Here is a 23,602-nt window from a genome sequence, read left to right on the forward strand (position 1 = left end):
GCAAATAGGCACAAACAGACAAAATATAAATGAACTGAAGTGGCATTTTTGATTTAATAACTGCAGGCACATATGAAATGGGGGTTTGTGAAACTTGTAAACTGTGTAGAATGTAGCAATGTGCAGGAGAAGGCAGTGATGCTGAATTAACACCAGCAACTTACTTAGTCATTTTACCGGTTAGATAAAGATATCTGTAAAGTTTCAGGAAGTGTAGTGCAATGTGGGTTGTGGTACACAACAGACAAGATCATAGCAAGGTTGGTTATAATATTTCTGCTTCTCTCTCTATACTTCTGAATTAAATTTATTTTGTCTTTTGTGACCTATCCTTCTCCAAGATAAAGGCCTTTGAGATAAAGTTTGGAGTTTCAGGTTGCTGTAACTTGTGTTTACTTTAGTTCTTTCTAAATATGATGTGGAGATGCCGGTGTTAGACTGGGGTGGACAAAGATAAAAATCACACAACACCAGGTTATAGTCCAACAGGTTTATTTGGAAGTACAAGCTTTCAGAACACTGCTCCTTCGTCAGGTAGCTAGTGGGGCAGAATCATAGCATGCAGAATTTACAGTGGAAGATCAAAGTGTCATACAACTGATGCGATGTATTGAACAAACCTAGATTGTTGTTAACTCTTTAATCATTTCAAATGGTGTTGCAGGTTTCAATTCATTAATAAATAAATCCCAGAACTTCTTTCAAGTCGCATTCCCAAAATAACTTAAGGCTTTATATTTAAAAAATGACATCTCAGCAATTAGAATGCATTAAAGATGTCTGTCTGTATTCCAATCTTGAGTCAGACTGGTTCTATTTCCACAGTAGGAATTTATAAAATACCACATGAACTGACTGTCTACATATTGTGTGCTTTTTGAACAAAGTAGAATGTATCTGCAAATACAAATCTGCAAATTCACCCCATAGACTTATCTGTATGTGTGTGTGCGTGTGTGGGAGAGAGAGTGACAGAGTGTGTGTTTGTTTGTTTGCTTGTGTGGAAGTAGTGACTATAGGGTTTAAAGTAGTTTTTTGTGAACTAGCGTCTGCAATTAAGGTACAGAATGTAAGCTATAGTAGATGAATAAGCATAGAATGATGCTTTCCAAGAAACAGAAGTAGTGGTACATGTTAATTAAGTCTGAATGTCAACATGTTTAGTTTCATGTTTAACAAATAGATCATAACAGGGTAAACTATTTGTCATTAGTTGGCAAAATAATTAAACAAGGATAAAAAAAATTTCAGGATAACTAATTTTGAATCATAGCCTGGAGAGATGATCAAAAGTAGTTTTATCCCTGATAAGGTGACCAAACCTAACCTAGATTAATGGATTGATTAACAATTATGTTTGAATCCTTTGAACATTGGTTAGCCATCTTCTTTATGGGCCAGTTTATCACTCTGCTTAGAACATAGAACATAGAACATAGAACAATACAGCACAGAACAGGCCCTTCGGCCCACGATGTTGTGCCGAACTTCTATCCTAGATTAAGCACCCATCCATGTACCTATCCAAATGCCGCTTAAAGGTCGCCAATGAACCTGACTCTACCACTCCCACGGGCAGCGCATTCCATGCCCCCACCACTCTCTGGGTAAAGAACCCACCCCTGACATCTCCCCTATACCTTCCACCCTTCACCTTAAATTTATGTCCCCTTGTAACACTCTGTTGTACCCGGGGAAAAAGTTTCTGACTGTCTACTCTATCTATTCCTCTGATCATCTTATAAACCTCTATCAAGTCATCCCTCATCCTTCGCCGTTCCAACGAGAAAAGGCCGAGAACTCTCAACCTATCCTCGTACGACCTACTCTCCATTCCAGGCAACATCCTGGTAAATCTTCTCTGCACCCTCTCCAAAGCTTCCACATCTTTCCTAAAGTGAGGCGACCAGAACTGCACACAGTACTCCAAATGTGGCCTAACCAAAGTCCTGTACAGCTGCAACATCACCTCACGACTCTTGAATTCAATCCCTCTGCTAATGAACGATAATACTCCATAGGCCTTCTTACAAACTCTATCCACCTGAGTGGCAACCTTCAAAGATCTATGTACATAGACCCCAAGATCCCTCTGTTCCTCCACCTGACCAAGAACCCTACCATTAACCCTGTATTCCACATTCTTATTTGTCCTTCCAAAATGGACAACCTCACACTTGGCAGGGTTGAACTCCATCTGCCACTCCTCAGCCCAGCTCTGCTTCATATCTAAGTCCCTCTGCAGCCGACAACAGCCCTCCTCACTGTCCACAACTCCACCTATCTTTGTATCATCTGCAAATTTACTGACCCACCCTTCGACTCCCTCATCTAAGTCATTAATAAAAATTACAAACAGCAGAGGACCCAGAACTGATCCCTGCGGAACTCCACTTGTAACTGGACTCCATGCTGAATATTTACCATCTACCATCACTCTCTGACTTCGACCGGTTAGCCAGTTTTCTATCCAAATGGCCAAATTTCCCTCTATCCCATGCCTCCTGACTTTCCGCATAAGCCTACCATGGGGAACCTTATCAAATGCCTTACTAAAATCCATGTACACTACATCCACTGCTCTACCCTCATCCACATGCTTGGTCACCTCCTCGAAGAATTCAATAAGACTTGTAAGGCAAGACCTACCCTTCACAAATCCGTGCTGGCTGTCCCTAATCAAGCAGTGTCTTTCCAGATACTCGTAAATCCTATCCCTCAGTACCCTTTCCATTACTTTGCCTACCACAGAAGTAAGACTAACTGGCCTGTAATTCCCGGGGTTATCCCTATTCCCTTTTTTGAACAGGGGCACAACATTCGCTACACTCCAGTCCCCTGGTACCACCCCAGTTGCCAGTGAAGACGAGAAGATCATTGCCAACGGTACTGCAATTTCCTCTCTTGCTTCCCACATAATCCTAGGATATATCCCGTCAGGCCCGGGGGACTTGTCTATCCTCAAGTTGTTCAAAATGTCCAACACATCTTCCTTCCTAACAGGTATCTCTTCTAGCTTATCAGTCCGTTTCACACTCTCCTCTTCAACAATACGGTCCCTCTCGTTCGTAAATACTGAAGAGAAGTACTTGTTCAAGACCTCTCCTATCTCTTCCGACTCAATACACAGTCTTCCACCACTGTCCTTGATCGGACCTACCCTCGTTCTCGTCATTCTCAGGTTTCTCACATACGCATAGAATGCCTTGGGGTTATCCTTGATCCTATCCGCCAGGGATTTTTCATGCCCTCTCTTAGCTCTCCTAATCCCTTTCTTCAGGTCCCTTCTGGCTATCCTGTATCCCTCCACTGCTCTGTCTGAACCTTGTTTCCTCAACCTTATGTAAGCCTCCTTCTTCCTCTTTACTAGACATTCAACCTCCCTCGTCAACCAAGGCTCCCTCACACGACCATTTCTTTCCTGCCTGATCGGTACATACATATCAAGGACACGTCGTATCTGCTCCTTGAAAAAGTTCCACATTTCCACCACATCCTTCCCTGACAGCCTATGCGCCCAACGTATGTTCCTCAAATCCTGTCTTACAGCATCGTAATTTCCCTTCCCCCAATTGTAAAAACTTCCTTGTTGTGCGCACCTATCTCTCTCCATAACCAAGGTGAAAGTCACAGAATTGTGGTCGCCATCACCAAAATGTTCACCCACTAACAAGCCCACCACTTGTCCCGGTTCATTACCGAGTACCAAATACAATATGGCCTCCCCTCTGGTTGGACAATCTACATACTGCGTTAGAAAAGCTTCCTGGACACACTCCACAAACACCGCCCCATCCAATCTACTTGATCTAAAGAGCTTCCAATCAATATTTGGGAAGTTGAAGTCGCCCATGACTACGACCCTGTGGCTTCTGCACCTTTCCAAAATCTGTTTCCCAATCTGTTTCTCCACATCTCTGCTGCTATTGGGGGGCCTATAATAAACACCCAACAAGGTGACTGCACCTTTCCTATTTCTGACTTCAGCCCATACTACCTCCAGAGGCAGATCCCCCTCAAACTTCCTTTCTGCAGCCGTTATACCATTTCTAATTAGCAATGCCACCCCCCCTCCTTTTTTACCACCCTCCCTAATCTTACTGAAACATCTGTAACCAGGAACCTCCGACAGCCATTCCTGTCCCTCATCTATCCATGTTTCCGTGATGGCCACAACATCGTAGTCCCAGGTACCGATCCACGTCTTAAGTTCACCCTTGTCTGACGTTAAGGGCCGGATGAGGAAGAATTTTCAATGATCAAATTTGGAGAAGGTTGATGCCATTGTCTTCAATCCCAACAAATCCTACTCCTTAATCCCGATTCCATTCCTCTCTGTGTCTGGGGCTGAGTCAGATAGTTTTCAAACTTTGTCATTAGCCTCCAGATAAACCTCTCACTGTAAAGCTGCTCCATACTGAAGGCTGCTATCCTTACTGCATGCTGCCTGAACCCATCTGCTAGTAAACCTCACACCTTCATTACCTCTGTGCTTTCACATTCCTGGCAGATTCACAAATTATAAACCTGAGGTCATCCTAAACTCTGTTAGCCATGTCGTTACTCACCCAAAGTCTCACTCCTGCATTACTCCAGCACTTGCTGGCCCACTTTGGTTTCTGCCAGAGATTTTAAAACTCTCATCCTCCTTTTCAAATCCCTTCAAGACTTCATCCTTTTTATCTCTGTAACCTTCACCAGCTCTACAACTCTATGAAATATCTGTGCTCTGTTTAAAGAAATTTATGTTTGTATTACTTTGCTCTCCTTAAAGGCTCAGCTGTCTGTGAGGAAATCTTTGATACTCCCATGTTGCTATTGGGTTTGGTTTTAAAGAGTAGCTTTTCTCCCTGTTTTCACTCCCAAAGAAAGCTGGTTAAAAGTAGGTACAGATGAAGACAATACAGAAAACCTTTATTTCTCTTACGTGTGAGCTCATTCTGAGTATAAACACTCTTTTATTGTTAGCATTTAGCCCATCCAGTCCAAACTATTCCCCTGAAAAGCATCCCACCCAGATCCATCCTATCCTTGCATTTACCATTGCTAGTCCACCTGGCCAGCACACCCCTGGACACTTTAGCATGGCCAATCTACCCAACTTTGGACTGTGGGAGGAAACCAGAGCACCTGGAGGGTACCCACACAGACATGGGGCAAATGTGCAAACTCTACACAGACAGTCACCCAAGGTTGGAAATGAATCTGGGCCCCTGGCATTGCAAGGCAGCAGTGCATACCACTGAGCCACTGTGCCTTACCTCTGAGACAAAATGTTGAGGATTCAAGCCTCATTTATAGAATGAAGCTGACACTTTAGGGAATATTGTGTTGTCAGATATGCTGCCTCCTGGGTAAAATGTTAAAGCTGCGCCCTTTCTGACTCTGAATCTGGTGTAAAATATTCTACAGCAATATCTTAAAAAAGAGTAGAGGAGGTGGCTTTGTACAAATGGTACCGTTATCACATAAAAAACATTTCATCTGGTCACTTGCCTTGCTTCTGTAAGGCAATAAGATACAAGAGAAGGAGTAGGTAGGCCATTCAACCCATTGATTCTGCTCTCCCATTCAATGAGACCACAGCTGGCATGGACCCAAAACGATAAGTCTGCTTTCGCTCCACAAATAGTGCCGGACCTGCTGAGTTTCTCCAGCAATTTCTGATTGCCAGTATCCACAGTTCTTTGATTTTCTGATGATCCTCGACTCTACTTTCCTGTGCTTTTCCCCACAAGCCTTGAATATGTTGCTGATTAAAACTCTCTCTGTTTGTTGGACTTTGCACAAATTTGTTCCCATATTCTCCAATATCAAAACGGTCAATACACTTCATTACCCTGTAATGTGTTTTCAAATATTCTCTCTCCTTCTTTCTCAACCTTCCATTGTTCATATAATTTACCAACACTTTAACCTCAACCAGGGAATCATCAATTGTTTTCTTGATTCACTTGGGTTTCTCCTGTTTTCTTCAATTTCTATTCAATGCTTTGCTTTGGACCTTTTAGATTTCTCAATAGAAACATGACTGACACGAAAATGCCACTTCATGGAAAATGATCTGATTACATTGTAAATGTCACCAAACCCACAACTATTGTTATTCCACCCACTGCAAAGCAGGGCAAAGGTCAAAGTTGCAAACTGCCTCCTTTCATTGACCTTATGTGACCTTTAAGTTCAATGGTTCATTTGTGCAGAATGACGAGAGCTCACTTATGCTACCCTGGTGCTGTAATTACCCAAGGGTGTTTCACTTCAATCTTCCTTCAAACTTACCATCTTTAGTGTCACAACTCCAAACAATTCCATCTTATAATCACCTTCTCAAGGATGTTTCGTAAATTCTACCTAACCAGCAAATGTCACATCCTGACAAAGAATTTTGTAAAAGCCATAAGAGTCTGGTAGTTTAGTGGTTTTCTCTTTTGGATCAGTTCACTATTTGACTCATTAACAGACACTTGTTAAAGTTTCCAAACATAGCTACAAAGTAAATGTCATGGGGTTTTATAAGAGCATCATAATATCCAAACTGAGCCACCTGGAGAGATATCATGTCAAATAACCAAAGGCTTAAACTGTTAGGTTTTATGCCATGGTTTTGCTTGAAGTGGAATGCACAATCAAATGAAGGTGTTCTATACAATTTCAGAATGAAACATCATAAGCTCAAAGCTCTGAAATTGAATATTACCTGTAGATGTGACTATTCCACAGCACGAGTGGTCAGACTGTCTAACTGGCAGTGAATCAAAAACCTGGTGCCCAAGTTCTTACACACACAAAGTCCCATTCAACCATTAGCCCTGTCCTTAATCAAGTGCAGTTTCCCCATTACGTGACTCAATATTTATTTCTGATCATTTCTGATCACTCAACAATTTCTCTCCTCTGTTCTAACCCACAGAGACCACTATCCCATCACCAAGTCACCCTTTATTCACACATGGAGAGTCCTTGACACTGATCTCGCTCCGTCAGCTCTCAGACTGAACAGAACCTCTGACACTCCTGTATATATCTGTCAGCAAGGGCTTCCTGAGTCGACCAATCTGGGAGCTCATATTCTATGAGATCCACCTGGTTGACCTTGTTACAATCACTACATCGTCTGAAATCTGCTCAGTGCTCACAATCCTCCAGAATATCTGTGCTCCTCTAATTCTGGTCTGTTCAGTATCTCTGATTGTAATTGCCAGGCCTTCAGCTTTACGACCACCGACTATAATGTGGCCTTGTTCACTCTGAGTGAGTTAACAGGATGTTAATGACTTAGCTCATATCTTTACAATAAATACAATGGATGAGCCTTAGAATCAGGGAGACAGTGGAATTGGTTTGAATAAACATAAAAGTACTAGACTGCTTAGGAATAATGATTGACCTTAATAATGTCTGAAAGCAGAATCTCCATAGCCAATGATGAAGATCTTTCTGGTTCTGATGATTTGGATTCTGGCTGAAGTCTCCTCATTCACCTTTGACCCTGCTTTGGATGAAAGTTGGATGAAGTGGACATTATTTCATGGGAAACAGTATGAAAAGGTAAGAAACTGAAAACACAGGAGGCATCCAAGTTGGAAAAGGAATCGATATTTGATTTGTGTTCTTCTTTGGTAAAATAAAATGAAAACCTCAGCTTGTCAGCAAAATATTATAGATTTCAAACACTTTCTATTCCATCATTGGAATGCATGGAGTGATGCAGAAGATGAGACAGATCATAGAATCATGGAATCCCTACAGTGTGGAAGTAGGCCATTCAGCCCAACAAGTCCACACTGGCCCTCTAAACAGCATCCCAAATGGACCCACCCCCTACCCTATCTCTGTAACCCTGCATTTCCCATGGCTAATCTACCTTGCCTGCACATCCTTGGACAGATAATACAGATGGTCTGGGCTGCTACCGTGGTGCTGGCTGGTTCGATCTGGTGCAGTGGCCTTCGTGTTAGTGCACAGTAAAGAGTTTGGCCCTCCATTACTCTGCCAGCACCTCCAGGTCCTTCTCTGTAAAGCAGAATTACAGATTCCCTTTTTGGAACACCTCCAGAGAAAAATGTTGCATCAGTAGATGTAGAAAGGCAATTCCTGGCTTGCAGCATTAAAAATGGCATGCAGCTGGTGTTCAAATACCTTGCCTGGGGAATGATCAGTGCGGGCTCCTTTCACCTCAGCTGACTGCTGGATTGTGTGGGAAGGTCGCTCACTGTTAATAAGGACAATGCTAAATGAATGCATGAGAAAAGTGACCTTGGTAGGACAGCTTCTTGGAAACAGCTTGAAAAATAACACTTAGTCAAGGTATTGGAATCTTTGCCCAGCATCTCTCTTATTCAAGGGGTTAGCAAGAATGAAAAGTAATCCTGAAAATAGAAGTAGTTCTCGAGAAAATTTCAAGAAACAAGATAATTTGACACCTGTCAAGTATGCACATTGGCATTGTCTTAGGAACCTAATTAATAAACATATTTATAAACAAACTAGAAGGCAGGGGAATGGGTCTGGGTGGGTTGCGCTTCGGTGGGTTGGTGTGGACTTGTTAGGCCGAAGGGCCTGTTTCCACACTGCAAGTAATCTAATCTAATCTAATCTAATCAAAGCAACATCTTCATGTTTACCACTGACACCAAGATAGACTACACATTGTATAAATGGAAGAGTAAAAGCAGAAAGATATTAATAGATTGAGTGAATAGGCAAATGGATTTCAATGCAGGCAAAGATATAGCCATTAATTTTAGACAAAAATAAATCTGTCACAAAGCTAGTCCATTTTTTTTCTAAAAGCTGTTCCTTGGCTCAAGGAGACTCTATCCTTGATTTTTTTCAGAGGAGTAATAAACCAGGCCGAGCTCCAATCAGAATAGTTTGGTACAGAGATGAAAAGGATTTTGAGAGGCCTTTTGTTTATATGTAAACAGATGAGACTTTAGGCCAAAGTGGTCATGTTTAAAAAGCGCAGCGGGTCAGGCAGCATCCAAGGAGCAGGAGAATCGAATTTTCGGGCATGAGCCCTTCTTCAGGAAGTCATGCCCGAAACGTCGATTCTCCTGCTCCTTGGATGCTGCCTGACCTGCTGCGCTTTTCCAGCAACACATTTTCAGCTCTGATCTCCAGCATCTGCAGTTCTCACTTTCTCCTAGAATGTTTTAAAAGTGGCCTGTAAAGTGAAAGGGGAGTGGTCAACTGTCTAGCTGAGTTGAGCAGTTTTAGTTCAGTCCTGAACTTGGAAGTTCAACCTGGAGCTATGTGGGAACTCTCTCTCTTGTCTGCCCTTCAATTTTAGCCCGTAAGCACGTGTTCCATTTCTACGGGGTTTTACAGGGAGTTTGCTTATTGGGACTGTTGTGTGTATTCGGAACAGCATAATTAAGTCAGTTGGATAGGCTGAGTTCTCTAAGGGTTCTTTATTCTGTTCTTTGTGTTTCATTGTGTAATTTTGTGAATAAATTTTTGTCTGTTTTAAAATCTAGTAGTCAACCTAGCTATCTTACTCCAGGTAATTTTCACTGTACACTTACCGAAGCAAATTGTAAAATTATGGTCTGGGGCTTCCTGTTTAAGAATGTTTTGAGTGGTCTGGCCTAGTCTGTAACAGGCCCCAGCATTTCCTCATCCCTTAGCTCATCAATTGGGTGCCATGATGGCTCAGTGGTTAGAACTGCTGCCTAACAGTGCTGACATTTTGAACATCCACAAATACTCAAGGGTTCAGGTACAGGAAGTTCTTCTACAATGCGATGGTTGTGTTCTTGTGAAACCCCATGTTATAGAAAAATTGTGCTTTAGAAACAGCGCTTAAAGTGTTGCCGATGTAATTGTGTTACAGTCAACGTACATTTTAAAAGTTCACGCTTCAGAAATAGTGTCCCAAATTCATCAATCAAGTTATAGCGAATTTGTGTTGACGAAACACTCGTTATAGCAGAACGGCCTTTACATAGAAGATTGAAATCTTAAAACTAGCTTGAGTATAGAGGGCTAGAATACAAGGGAGTGAAGCTATCCAACAGCTATACAAAACCTTAGCATTTTTGAACATCAAAGTTCAGGAAACATATAACAGCTGTGGAGGAAATGCAGTATAGATTACCAGAAAGATATCAGATATTTCAAGAAACTGACAGGGTAGATAGAGATAGAGAATATTTGTTTAGTTAGAAGACTAGAACAAAGGGGCATAGTTTAAGTGTTAGTGCCTATCTCAAGAGTCAAATAAGGGAACCCTTTATTAAAAGGTGATAGAAGTTTGGAATTCTCTTCCGCACATAAAAATTAATGCTAAGTCAATCGTTAATTTTAAATCTTAGATTGGTAGATTTTGTTTTAACAAGTTATTGAGGGAGGCAGTGTTTATAGAGTTAGGTCACAAATTGAACAGCAGTGCAGATTGAGGCATTAAACAGTCTGTTACTGTGGGTCCTCTGACAGGAAGGGTTTCTCTATAGTTGTGGTACTGAAAGCCCTCACTATCCTCTATACAGCGAGCAGCTGTAACACATCTTTAGTAAATTTCTATTTACTAATTTCACCAAGTTATTTCAAACTAACAATTCAGCTGCAGTCTGAATGCTTTAACCAGACGGCCAGCTTCTGATCACTCCCAGTTGTTTCTGTGCTATGTCAGATCGATTATCCTGGTCAAGTTTCCAGGAGTCTTGGTTGTGAAAGTGCAATGGTTTTTCTTGTGCTTTTACATTTAGAATGAAGAACGTTGGAGGAGAATAACATGGGAGAAGAATCTGCAACAAATCAATCAACATAACCTGGAGCATTCGATGGGCAAACACACATTTCGTATGGAGATGAATCACTTTGGTGATATGGTCAGTATCAAATCCAAAGCAGATATTTCCATCACTCTCACCCGACCTTCAGTGACGGTGCGATCGAGCTTGTAGCAGTGTTTCATACAGAGGCTTGTGAGCTCAAGCCCACTCGGGAACTGCAAGGGTCTAATTTTTTAGATTAGGCCATAAGCCCAGTCACCCACTCAATCCATTCCATGGCATTTCTCAAGGAAGAACGGGAAGTTCTTCCAGTGACATGGTCAACATTCTTCTGTCAAGGAGCACTATCGAAAGCAAAGTAGCTACTCAGTCATTTGTTTATTTTGTTTGGGGGGACTTTTTTGTGCACAACACATTTCTTCAAAACAGCTGCTGTTATTATCTAAACAACAGGAATATACTTTAATGCCATTCATAGGTTGGGATAGAATCCTTACAGTGTGGAAGCAGGCCATTCGGCCCATTGAGTCCACACCAATGCCCGAGAGAGCATCTCTTTCGGACCCACCCCCCCCTACCCTCAACCTGAAACCCTGTGTTTCCCAAGGCTAACCCACCTAGCCAATGTATCCCTGGACACTATGGGCAATTTAGCATGGCCAATTCACCTAACCTGCACATCTTTGGATTGTGGGAGGAAACCGGAGCACCCAGAGGAAACCCACACAGATGCAGGGAGAATGTGCAAACTCCACACAGACAATCACCCAGGGAACCCGGGTCTCTGGCGCTGTAGGGTAACAGTGCTAGCCACTGAGCTCAATTCACATGTGAAGGGATTGATTAAATATTACATACAAACATACAAAAGATGTGCAGAAATAAGTCATTTGGCCCCCTGAGCCAGTTCCACCATTCCATAAGATCAAGTTTGATCTGATTACTTCACCTACCTCCCCTCACCCATTTATCCCCAGTAACCTCTGAGGTGAATTACCACCCCCATGCTAATTAATAATCTATCCACCCCAGCCTTCGAAATATTCAACAACTCTGCTTCCACTACCTTTTGAGGAAGAGAGTTCCAAACACATGTGGCCAACCTGTCAGTAAAAAAATAACTCAACTCTGTCTTAAGTGGGTGACTTTCTTTTAAACAACAACTCCTCGTTGTATATTCTCCTATAGTTCAAAATGGTAGTCTTGGACTCTTCCTCAAAGTGAATTTAAAATTTAATGATGTTACGATTGTTACTACCTGGGGCGCTTTCACTATGAAACCATTAATTAATCCTGCCTCATTGTACAATACCAGGTCTAGTATAGCCTGCTGTCTGCTTAGCTCAGAAATATGCTATTCAAAGACTCTACACTGAAAGCGTTCGAGGACCTTCTCATATTGGTTACTACAAACCAATTGATTTATCCAATCTGCGTGTAGATTAAATTTCCTTGATTATCACCTTGTCTTTCTGATAGGCTACCATTGTTTCTTCCTTTATGCTCCACCTAATCGTGCTTACTGCTAGGGGACCTTGACACTGCTCACATAAGTGACTTTTTGCTTTTATCATTTCTCATCTCTCCCCAAACAGCTTCTACATGCTGGTTTTCCTGAACATAGGCATCCATCTCTCTATTGCATTTATTCTGTCATTATTTAATAAAGCCGTGCTTTCAACTTTTCTGCCCTTCTGAAATATCATGTACCCTTCAATATTCAGATCCGAATATTTTGTTGCAATTGTACAGGGTCTTGGTGAGATCACACCTGGAATCTTGTGTCTAGTTTTGATCTCCTTATCTGAGGAATGGTGTTCTGGTAATGGAGGGAGTGCAACAAATTCTTGGGATGGCAGGACTGACATATGGAGAGAGATTGGATTAGTTAGGAGTTTATTCATTGGAGTTCAGAAGAATGGGGAGGGGGCTCTCATAGAAACCTAAAAAATGTAGCAGGACTAGATAGGTTAAATGCAAGAATGATGTTCCCAATGAGACGGAGGTCTCAAACCCATCTAACAGTTTTTGGACACAGGGTGGGCCATTTAGGGTTGAGATAAGGAGAAATTTTCAGAGATTAGTGAGCCTGTAGAATTCTCTGCTACAGGAAGCAGCTGAGGCCAAAACATTGAATGTTTTCAAGATGGAGTTAGGTATAGTTCGTAGGGTTAAAGGGATCAAAGGGTTTGGGGAGAAACTGGGAACAGGGTAGTGAGTTGATCAGCCATGATCCTGTTGAGTGGTGGAGCATGCTCAAAGGGCTAAATGGTCTGATTCTGGTCTTATTTTCTATGTTTCTATGGTATCCTGTAACCATGCCTTTGCAATGGGTATCAGATTGTAATTATTTATTTCTATTTGTGCCAGGACATTTGTTTCAAATGAAACAAAGTCTTGTCTTTTTATTATTTTCATAACCTCTAGTCTTACCTGGGGCTTTGTTGATCTGTTGATTACATAAATGCAGGCAAAATTCTTTCTTCAGTAGTCAGCTAGAATGATGCCTCTGAATCAAGCTGAACTTCTCTCTAATTGATGCTAATGATCAAACCCAACTTGGGATGGAAGCAGGGTACACATGAAGTTTCAATGGATATGAAGGGTTACCCTAACAACGTTGGTCTGACACTGCCTTTCAGAAGGCCAACAATGTCATATTCCCCATAATCTTGAAATATTGCCAGAGTTCAGTATACAGTAATTTCTCTGACAGCTTTTACATAAGACAATAACAATGAGGAACAGGAGTGGGCCATTTGTCACATTGATCTTGGATCACTATTCAGTAAGATCATTGATGATCTACTCACGGCCTGAACTTCATCTTACTGCTAAATCAAAAATCCATCTCACTCAACCCTGAATATATTCTGTACTACAGTCTTCACTGCTGTCTGGGGTAGAGAATCCCAAAGACTATGACTCTTAAAGAGAAGTTCCTCCTCTTCTTCATTTTTAAGCGGCCTTTTATTTCAAAACTATGCCCACTAATTTCCAATCCTCCAATGAGCATGAAACAACATCTTGTGCTTTAGTTGTCAACCTTGTGTGAAGTATTACCAAATGTGAATCAGGGGCCTGGTGCAACGATGGCAGTCTCTAACGCAATTGGTCCCAAAGATAAGGCTGAGAAGGTGCAGGATTCCCTGGCTTCTATTTGCTTTGTGCCTTCATCTCAGGAAACTGAGCTTTCCCTTCCTCTTCCAGTGGCTCCCCAGAGCTCGAAGCTGTCAATGATTGACTCGCAGCTGGCTCTGCACTGTCATCCCCTTGCTCCCCTTGTAGCAGGTGCATGGGAATCCATCAGGTCTTGAACCAATGGCCAACTCACCTTACGCGAGGTCCCTAGGTAGATGACCATTTAGTGTGAGTAGGTGAGCCAGTGCTGTTGTTTCTAACTTAACAATGAATGCTGATAGAATTAGCTCACTCCAGAATTGTTGGGTGTGTGACCTTGTTCTGCGAAGAGATGCCAAAGAAATGTCTGCAACAGTGAAGGTGCAGACTGCTCCTCCTTTTGTTAAGCCCGATGGTATGTGTCTATGTCACACTACCTTTTGAGAAGTGCTGAGGACTGAGGCTGGCCAGACTCACATTTTGGTGTCCTCAGTCAGTTTGTTGTCATTCCAGTTTCTCTTTATTAGCTTGGTGTTGCAGCTTTTTTAATGACCAGGTTGAAATAAGGCACTATGTAAATGTAAGTCTTCCTGACAGCATCAAGTGACGGAATTGCTGATGACAGTTGAACCGAGGTATATGGAGTTCTCAACAAACTCCAGAGTCACAATGCTAACACTGATTGACGGTTTTGGGGCAAGATCCTGGAAACTCACTTTTGAAACTTCAGTGGTTGTATTAATCTCCTTATAGGTGTCATATGGACTCTCTGTGTATCTGCTGTGTATCAGTCTGCAATGCTGCTGAGGCAATATTCCATGTGTATCCAAAGCTTTTAAATGAAGCATCCAATTCATCTCCAAAATTCAATAATAGTTACAGTCTGACTGACAGTCACAAGCGTGAAGCTTGTAGCAAACAAGGAGCATCATCCATCATAGTAAGAAATGACTGGTGCCCGGTGTTAGGGACTGTGCTTTAGAAAGGAAATGCTGCAAAGGTTTACAGAAATGGTTCTGGGAATGAGAGGATTCAGTTATGAGGATACATTGATGAGGCTGGGATAATTTGCTTCAGAGAAGATTCGAGACAAATACTGTAAATGATGAGGAGATATAGAGAAACTGTTCCCTATTGGATGGAAAGGTGAAGGACCGGAGGACCCATTGAAGAGGTTGGCAAAGGAACCACAGATGACATCAAGAAAAACGTTTTGTTTATGAGGGGGTGTGTGATGAGTGATTAGAATCTGGAATGCACTTGCCTGAGATCATGGCGGAGAGAGATTCAATCATAGATTTCAAAAAGAAACTGGGCAATTCTGAAAAGAGAGAAAGGGCAAGAGGACTAGCTTTTTAGACACAAACAGTTGAATGTCCTCCTGTAATCTGATAACCGTTTGATTAATTTGTTGCTTCTACCACCTTTGCAAAGTGGTTTCTGGGCTGTTTAGGAGAATAACATTGGTAGGGCAGTGTTCGAGTCAGGGAGTGCTGCACTGTTGGAGGTGCTGTCCTTTGGATGGAGTGTTCACCAGAAACTAACCTGCTCTGAGTGGACCTAAAAGATCCTATAGCACCATTTCAAAGATGAGCAGTCAAGTCCTCAGTATTGTCTTGGCCAATATTTGTCAACAAATCTCACTAAACACAAATGATCTGGCCATCATTGCATAACTGTTTGTGGGAGCTCAATGGAATTTGATTACCATGTTTCCTAAATTACAACAGTGATTACAATTCTACTGTATTTCATTGGTTGTAAAAAAAACCTTTTGAACACTACAATGCTGCAGAAGATGCTATACAAATGTAAGTTATCCTTTCTTTGAAATAAACATGGAAATAGAAAGAGTATCCTCATTATTTTACTTTTACTCTTCAGACTAGTGAGGAATTCAATCAAGTCATGAATGGATTAATTCAAAGAAACCCACAGAGCCCAGCTCCCAGTGAAGAGCCACTCCACCAGCATGACGATATGGATATTCCTCAGACCATCGATTGGCGTAGACATGGATATGTCACAGAAGTGAAGAATCAGGTGAAAATAAGTATCTTTAAAGAGAGTTTTTCAAGTCCAACTGGGTTAATTGAATCAAAGCCCAGTCATACTGTAAGATATTTTGAATGGAGTTGAATGTTCTAATGTCAGAGCTTTCTTTTCAATTAAAGTAAACAGTTCCTGTTATTTACGTACACTTCTATCTCATTGGAAATTTTATTTAAGTCACACTGCTTCCAAGCAGTGAATTTAAAATTGTACTTTCAGGCAAAAGACCTCTGGTCCATTCAGCTAATCTAGCTATAGTATATGGTTGATGCATTCCTGATTACTCCAATTCCTCATACTGGCAAAACTTCTGCTAGTTCCTTGTTGGAATCCATTATGGTCTCTTTGTTCATTGACATACTGTGTTACTGTTCTGCCAGCATTGCGATAGGTGAGGAGTATTTCTTGAAATAACTGTGGCTTATTGTTATTATGACACAAAATTGAATCACATTAATATTGAATCATAGTTTAAATGGATCTGTAACTAAATAAAACAGAGGGTGACCTTGTTTACTGCATTATTAGGGTCACTGTGGCTCGTGTTGGGCATTTAGTGCAACTGGATCTTTGGAGGGACAGATCTACAGAAAGACAAATAAACTCATCTCACTGAGTGAACAGAATCTCGTCGACTGTTCCAGACACCATGGTAACAAAGGATGCAGTGGTGGACTGGTGGAAGAAGCCTTTAAGTATATACAGAGCAATGGTGGAATAGAAAACGAGACTTCCTACCCTTACACCGCAACAGTACGATCTTTCATTGTTTATTTTCTGTGCATCCACATTAATAATTATATCAGTCAGTCAGTAATATGGGGAAGCTATTCCAATAATTTATTCCACCAATAACAATAATTTTTTTAAGCTTTGACATGTTTCATTACAGTTTCCGTCAGTGTCTTACTTTTAAGTCGATACCATGCTCTATTTCAATATCGCTCCCTACAATCCTAATATCCTACTGCTCACTAACAACCAGATCATATCAATTGTACCATGTTAGCTTGCTAATACCTGCACGTGCTCGGGATGCATGGAGCTGATGGGGGAAACAGAGATTCTTCTCACATATCAACCTTAACAAATGCTCCTGTCGTGGGGAGGTTTGCCTGACAGTAACAATAGAACCAAACAGGTAACAGCACAGAGAGGAGACTATCTGTACCAGCTCTTGGCTAGAGCAGACCAAACCTAATCCGATTTCCTGGTTCACTCTAAGTGGTCATGTCTCTTACAGTACTTCAAACACTGAGTTACTTTTCTCTCACAATGTTAGTTCCAGCCAGCACTCAATCCTTCAACATTTCTGCAAACCTGTTCTCAACCTCAGCAACAATTTAAAGTTGATGATTTTCCAACGAAAGAAAAAGTCTGTCCTCCCACATCCCACTTTAAAGTTTCTTGTATATCTTTCTACATCTCCTGCTCCAACTGTTCCCAATTAGTAAGACATGATATACTTGTAACCTCTTCTTCCAGCTGACCTTGTTCAGACATACCCTTGAGTTCCACGCTGGGTACAGTTCTCATTCAGAATGACAGAAAATAGTTGAAATGGTTCCTTTCCCCAGTTTTCCATCCTCCCCCACCCCAAATGACCAATTCATCATAAGGTATCATTAAATTAGTTGGTGGAGCACACTTGAATATATGTTTAATGGCTCAGTTACTGGATAAGCAATCTTGAGGTTTGGGCAACATACGATGAGTTCAAGTCCCACCAAAGTTTTTTGGGAATTTCAATCCATCTTTTTAAACATCTGGCAATTAAAAAGCTAGTTTTGGTGAAAGTTCACACAAAACTGCCAGACTGTAATAAAAACTGAACTGGTTGATTTGTCTTTTTGGGAAGAAAATGTGCCATCCTCACTTGGTCCAGACTAGATTTGGGCTCTGTATGATTGTCTCTGCAATGCTTCCTGAAGTGGCCACCCAGCTCCGCTTAGGAAGTGGGGAATGGAATCCCCACCGTGTGGAAACAGGCCATCCGGCCTAACAAGTCCATACTGACCCTCTGAAGAGTGTCCCACCCAGGCCCATCCCTCACCCTATCACAGTAACCCTGCATTTCTCATGGCTAATGCACCTAACCAATACATCCCTGAACACTATGGGCTGGTTAGCATTGCCAATCCACCTAACTTGCACAGCTTTGCTCAGTGGATCGAATCTGGAGTACCCGGCGGAAACCCACATCGATGCTGGAATCAAACCTGGATCCCTGGTGCTGTGAGGCAGCATTGCTAACCATTGATCCACCATGTCTTTCTGAGAATTTTTTAAAACGACATGGGCACATCTCAGCTTTTGTAGGTGATTAAATGTAATCCTATGGTGAATTCATTAATCATACACTATTGCAAATCAACCAGAGCTGCAAATACTTGTATTTTATCTGTTCATGGGCATGGGCGTTGCTGGGTAGGCCAACATTTATTGCCCATCTCGAGTTGCCCAGACGGGCAGTTAAGAGACAACTACATTGCAGTGCTTCTGGAGTTGCATAAAGGCCAGACTGGTTAAGGAAAACAAACTTCCTTTCCTAAAACACTTTACAATAATCAGCAGTGGTTACACGATTGCCATTACTTTAGCCTTTTTCTCCAGATATGTATTGGATTCAAATTTACCATCTACCATGGTAAATTATATCCATCCTCAGAACATTATATTCTGGATTACCAGTCCATTGACATTACTGTTGTGCCACCATCTCCCCTATTCATATTCCTAATCCTTTGCTGTCTTTGCTCCATTACTGGGCCCTGTACCTTCAGCTCCCTGTGTCTGATTCTCTTCAGTTACTCCTCTAAGCCCCTGTGCTTTCCTGACACTCTCACTGTCTTTGACCCACGTTAAAATCCATCTCTTTGACCACCACCGTTTAACCTACCATTGGACGATCTGCACGCATTTGTGAAACCGTTTCAAAGTGATTTGCATATTAGAGTTAGTTTTAAAACTAGTTACTGTTGTTGCTGCCTTTGTTGTCTGAAATATCTGGAGGCATTAGCTCCAGAGATTCAGCTCAAATCAAAATGTCAGGATATACTGCAGGCTGTTAATTTTATTCTCTATGTTATAGGATAAGCAGTCTTGTAGGTACAATCCCCTGCACAGTGTTGCTAACTGTACTGGGTACAAAACCATTCGCCAGGGCAGTGAGCCTGCATTAGCAATGGCAGTGGCTTCAGTTGGACCTATATCAGTTGGAATTGATGCAGCTCAACCATCCTTCCAGTTCTACCAATCAGGTAAGGCCTACACGAAGTGATTCTGTGATTACACATAAAGAGGGACGTTTTGTGCACACCATGGTACCCACTTGTGCCTCCAGCTATTGGTGGAAACCTCATTGCTGGAGGTCAGAGTTCTGAATGACTGAGGGAGAATCCAGTAGCAATTCTGCTCTGTTAAATTATTTAGAGGTCAGTTAAACTTACAAGGTCAGGCAGAGGTTTACAGGACTATGGGGAAAAGAGTCAAGGGATGAGATGAATTGGACAGCTCTCCCAAAGATCTGATATTGGCCTTCTGGGCTAAATGGCTACTTTCAGTGCTACATCATTTCCACTGCAAGAGCTCACTGGTGGCACTGTGGTATACATTCAGTCAAGGGTAACCCTTTGAGTCCTGAAAATTAATTTTAATCACGGGAATAGGTCAAACTTGGCCAAGGAAATGTCCTGCCAGTCATCAGTGCATCATAATTTACATAGTTGAAAGAGGTACTTAGGGCAGAAAAGGAACGCATTAAGAATGGCTTAATAACAGCACTACTGACTAAATTGGCTAAATCCTGAAGGTCATATCTACCAGACTGGGCTTGTGGTAAATAGTGAAAGAATCTGCAAGTGGGAAAAGAAGCTTTGATCTTGTACTCACCAATTTACCTGCTGCAGATTTATCAGTTTATGACAGTTCTAAAAGGAGTAACCACCATACAACATATTGTGAAGATAAAATCTTATTTCCACATTGGTGATATCATTCATTGCATTCTGTGGAACTACCATCATGATAAATGGAATTCAGGTGATACCTGGGCATCCATCAAAGTGCAGTTGGCTACAGAATTGTATTCCATGCAAACTGCTCCCTCACCCGAACATTACCATCGAGACAGGGGCCCCATATGAGTCACTGAGGACTGCATGAGGGAATGCCAGCTGTATCACCAACACAGGACTACCTGCAGGCTAAATGGTATGCCACGGTCTGAGCTGGGTCATCTCACAACAAATGGATCTGGTTAGAGTCACAAATAGTGCTTACAATTAAACAACCAGAGGAAACTCCACAAACATGTCCATCCTCAGTGACAATCAATCCATCACAATATAGAAAAGACGATTGAAGAGTGCATGACTATCTTCATTTGGGAATACTGAATACATGATTAGTTTGGGGCTCCTTGTGATATTCCCAATATTATCGCTGCCAATCTTCAGGCAACTCACTTAAGTTTGCTTTGATATCAAAGAAACAGCTGAGTTCAGTAGACACAGGAAAGGTAACAAGCAGGAATAACATGCCAGGTGTAAAGACTGATGCTCCAGAATGAGTCGAATCCTTAACCAAGCTGTTCTGGCCCAATAAGTGGCAAACTGTTCAGGTATGTCCATAAAAATACAGAGCAGATCCAATCTGGCCAATTATCAACCCATTAGCGAAGTGATGGAAGGTGTCATCAGTGCAACCGAGCGATACTTATTCACAATAATTTGTTCATCAATGTATAATTTAGGTTCTGCCAGGATAACTTAGTTGCAGAGCACACTATAGTCCATTCAGAAGAGCCTATTTGTAGATTAGATTCCCTACAGTGTGAAAACAGGCCATTTGGCCCAACAAGTCCACATCCACCCTCTAAAGAGTAACCCATCCAGACCCATTTCCCTCTAACTGATGCACCGAACACTATGGGCAATTTAGCATGGCCAATTCACCTGACCTGCACATCTTTGCACTGTGGGAGGAAACCAGAGCATCCGCAGGAAACCCACGCTGACACGGGGAGAATGTGCAAACTCCACACAGATAGTCACCCGAGATTAGAATCGAAACCAGGTCCCTGGCGCTGTGAGGCAGCAGTGCTAACCACTGAGCCATCGTGATGTTAGATGAGAGTGATTTCTCTTGACCCATTTGAATCTGCTCCAACAACACTCAATAAAATTGTCTCCATCCAGAAAAAAAAGCAGCCCATTTGATAATCACTACCCCATTCACCACCTTAAACATTCACCACTCTAGCAGTATTGACACATGTTGTCTGTGGGGTAACCATCACTAAGATGCACGGCAACAATTCACCAAAGCTCCTTTGGCAACACATTCCAAATTTGTGACCTTTAACACCCAGAACAGCAAAGGCAGCAGATAAAGGAGAACTTGCAAATTCCCCTCTAAATTGCACATCATTTTGTTTGGGAACCATTTCGCTGCTCCTTCACAGTCCCAGCAACACTGTGGACGAGTCTAGATTCCAGCAGGTCGATTTGGCAGCTGCACCACCTCCTTCTCAAGGGCAACAGGGACAATTAATGAACGTCAGCCTTTCGAGGGAAGTTCTCAGCCCGGGACCAAAGAAGGTTATGGAAAAAGACTGGAAAAACGGACAGTCTCTGAAGTAGAGGAAATTAAGAGGAGGTCTGAAAATGGTGTTCAAATTCATAAACATTTTGAGTCAGGAGAAATTATGAAAAAATGATTGACAACGAGAGGACACAGACTTGAGGTAACTGGCTAAAGATCCAGAGATGGCCCGATGAAATATTATTTCCTATACAGCGTCTTGTTATGGCCTGGAATGCACTGGCTTAAAAAGTGATGGAAGTAGCATCATAAATAACTGTGAATAATTGAAAAATGTATTACATATGTAAAATATTTGAAGGAAAGAAAATGTCATGGTGCTTTGTGGTAAAAGCAAGGGAATAGGATTTTCTGGGATATGTTTACCGTACAGTAGGCACAGGTGTGTGGTGGCAGAAGTGAGGACTGCAGATGCTGGAGACTAGAGTCAAGATCAGAGTGGTGCTGGAAAAGCACAGAAGGTCAGGCAGCATCCCAGGAGCAGGAATATCGACGTTTCGGGCAAAAGCCCTTCATCCGGAATGCTTTTGCCCAAAACATCGATATTCCTGCTTCTCGGATGCTGCCTGACCTGCTGTGCTTTTCCAGCATCACCCTAATCTTCACAGGCATGTGGTGGCCATCCCGTGTGCTGTATTGCACATGGTCCAGTCCGACAAAAAGAGCCAAACTTGATTTTCAAGGGAAAGTAATCAGAGATGAGGTATGGAGTCTCCCAGGTAGATTTATTGCAGGCTCTTCATCTAGTTAAACTTATTTCCATACAGGGATTTATCACGATAACAAGTGCAGCACTACCAAGGTGAATCATGCAGTGCTGATCGTGGGATATGGAACTTATGGTCAAGGAGAAACTGCGCAGAATTATTGGATTATTAAAAACAGGTACTTCCCACACAATATATTCCAATATCCTCTGTCCTGAGGGCTTCTATTTCAGAATTAGGCTCACAAATCAGAGTGCTCACCAACCATGTAAAAAAAATCAATTGGGTCTATACTCGTGTTGGACTGACTAGTGAATTAAGTCTTCATTACCCAGGGGAGAGAAAACCTTAAATCTTTTCCTTTGGATCTCCTTGTGCGAGGGCTGCGTGTACAGTACTTGTTTTGAGATGGTATTAATGATAGAGTGCATGGACGGGTAAAATTTTCATCCAGTGTGTGAAAGCCAGTGGGTTTCCACTTCAGTGGGAACGTAACATGAATTGTACTATTTGTGCCTTCTTCCTATTTAGATCAACTACAATTTAAAAGCTTAAATCATTCAAATAATTTATCTGATAACACAGACTTTTTAAAAGGTCTGATGATTGGGTCTAACATTTGATCAAGAGATCAGATTTATCACATTGGACCTCTCCCAAACTCAACTCCTAGGAATGTACAGTGAGATTTTTCACTTGGTCTTATTGCTGTAAGGAGCCATTAGCCTGAATACAAGGACAATGCAGTAATTTAACGCAAATTTGTTTTTGTTTCTCCAGCTGGGGAAAGCATTGGGGCAACAACGGGTACATGCTTCTCGCTAAAGACATGAAGAATCAATGTGGCATTGCCAGTTTTGCAGTTTATCCTCTGGTGTAGTGGCAATGTCACTATCAGGCAGTCCCAGTCATGGCTGTGGTTTGATACAATCAGGACCAGATTCAGAAGTTGCTACAAGACATAACTCACCATCGTATCAGTGGTAACAGGAAACTGAGAGAACTCAGACTTAACATTTCGGATCGAGTGATCCTTCCTCAGAATGGATCTGTGTTTCTCCACAAATGATGCCAGACCTGCTGAGTTTTTCTAGCAATTTGTTTTTCTTTCTGATTTACAGCATCCACAGTTCTTTCAGTTTTTTATTGAATAAAACTTGCTATATTGGACTGTAAACTTCTAAATTAAGCATCAAAGTTACTTTTAGCCTTGAAGTTGATACCCTGAAGGGATTGTGGCAAAGATTGTGGCAAAGGGCGGCACGGCGGCACAGCGGGCGGCACGGCGGCACAGTGGTTAGCACTGCTGCCTCACAGCGCCAGAGACCTGGGTTCAATTCCCGACTCAGGCGACTGTGTGGAGTTTGCACATTCTCCCCG

At 41.9% G+C, this 23,602-nt stretch overlaps 1 protein-coding gene across 4 annotated transcripts; it reads left to right on the forward strand.

Annotated features, from left to right (window-relative positions):
* The first annotated feature begins 223 nt into the window (after nucleotides 1-223).
* Nucleotides 224-23,485, forward strand: LOC140494524 (procathepsin L-like). 4 transcript variants are annotated; one of them, XM_072593788.1, is made up of 8 exons: nucleotides 224-260; nucleotides 7,412-7,551; nucleotides 10,713-10,835; nucleotides 15,744-15,902; nucleotides 16,440-16,664; nucleotides 19,003-19,171; nucleotides 22,283-22,400; nucleotides 23,003-23,485. In XM_072593788.1, the coding sequence occupies exons 2-8, from the start codon at nucleotides 7,426-7,428 to the stop codon at nucleotides 23,100-23,102; spliced, it is 1,020 nt and encodes a 339-aa protein (XP_072449889.1). In that variant the 5' UTR covers nucleotides 224-260; nucleotides 7,412-7,425; the 3' UTR covers nucleotides 23,103-23,485. The 4 variants fall into 4 exon arrangements, with proteins under 4 accessions (XP_072449889.1, XP_072449890.1, XP_072449892.1 ...); XM_072593789.1 differs by lacking the exons at nucleotides 224-260; nucleotides 7,412-7,551 and adding an exon at nucleotides 9,203-9,298; XM_072593791.1 differs by lacking the exons at nucleotides 224-260; nucleotides 7,412-7,551 and adding an exon at nucleotides 9,677-9,724.
* Nucleotides 23,486-23,602: the final 117 nt, after the last annotated feature.

The sequence above is a fragment of the Chiloscyllium punctatum genome, chromosome 24 (assembly GCF_047496795.1).
Source record: "Chiloscyllium punctatum isolate Juve2018m chromosome 24, sChiPun1.3, whole genome shotgun sequence".
In the NCBI taxonomy this organism is placed as follows: domain Eukaryota; kingdom Metazoa; phylum Chordata; class Chondrichthyes; order Orectolobiformes; family Hemiscylliidae; genus Chiloscyllium; species Chiloscyllium punctatum.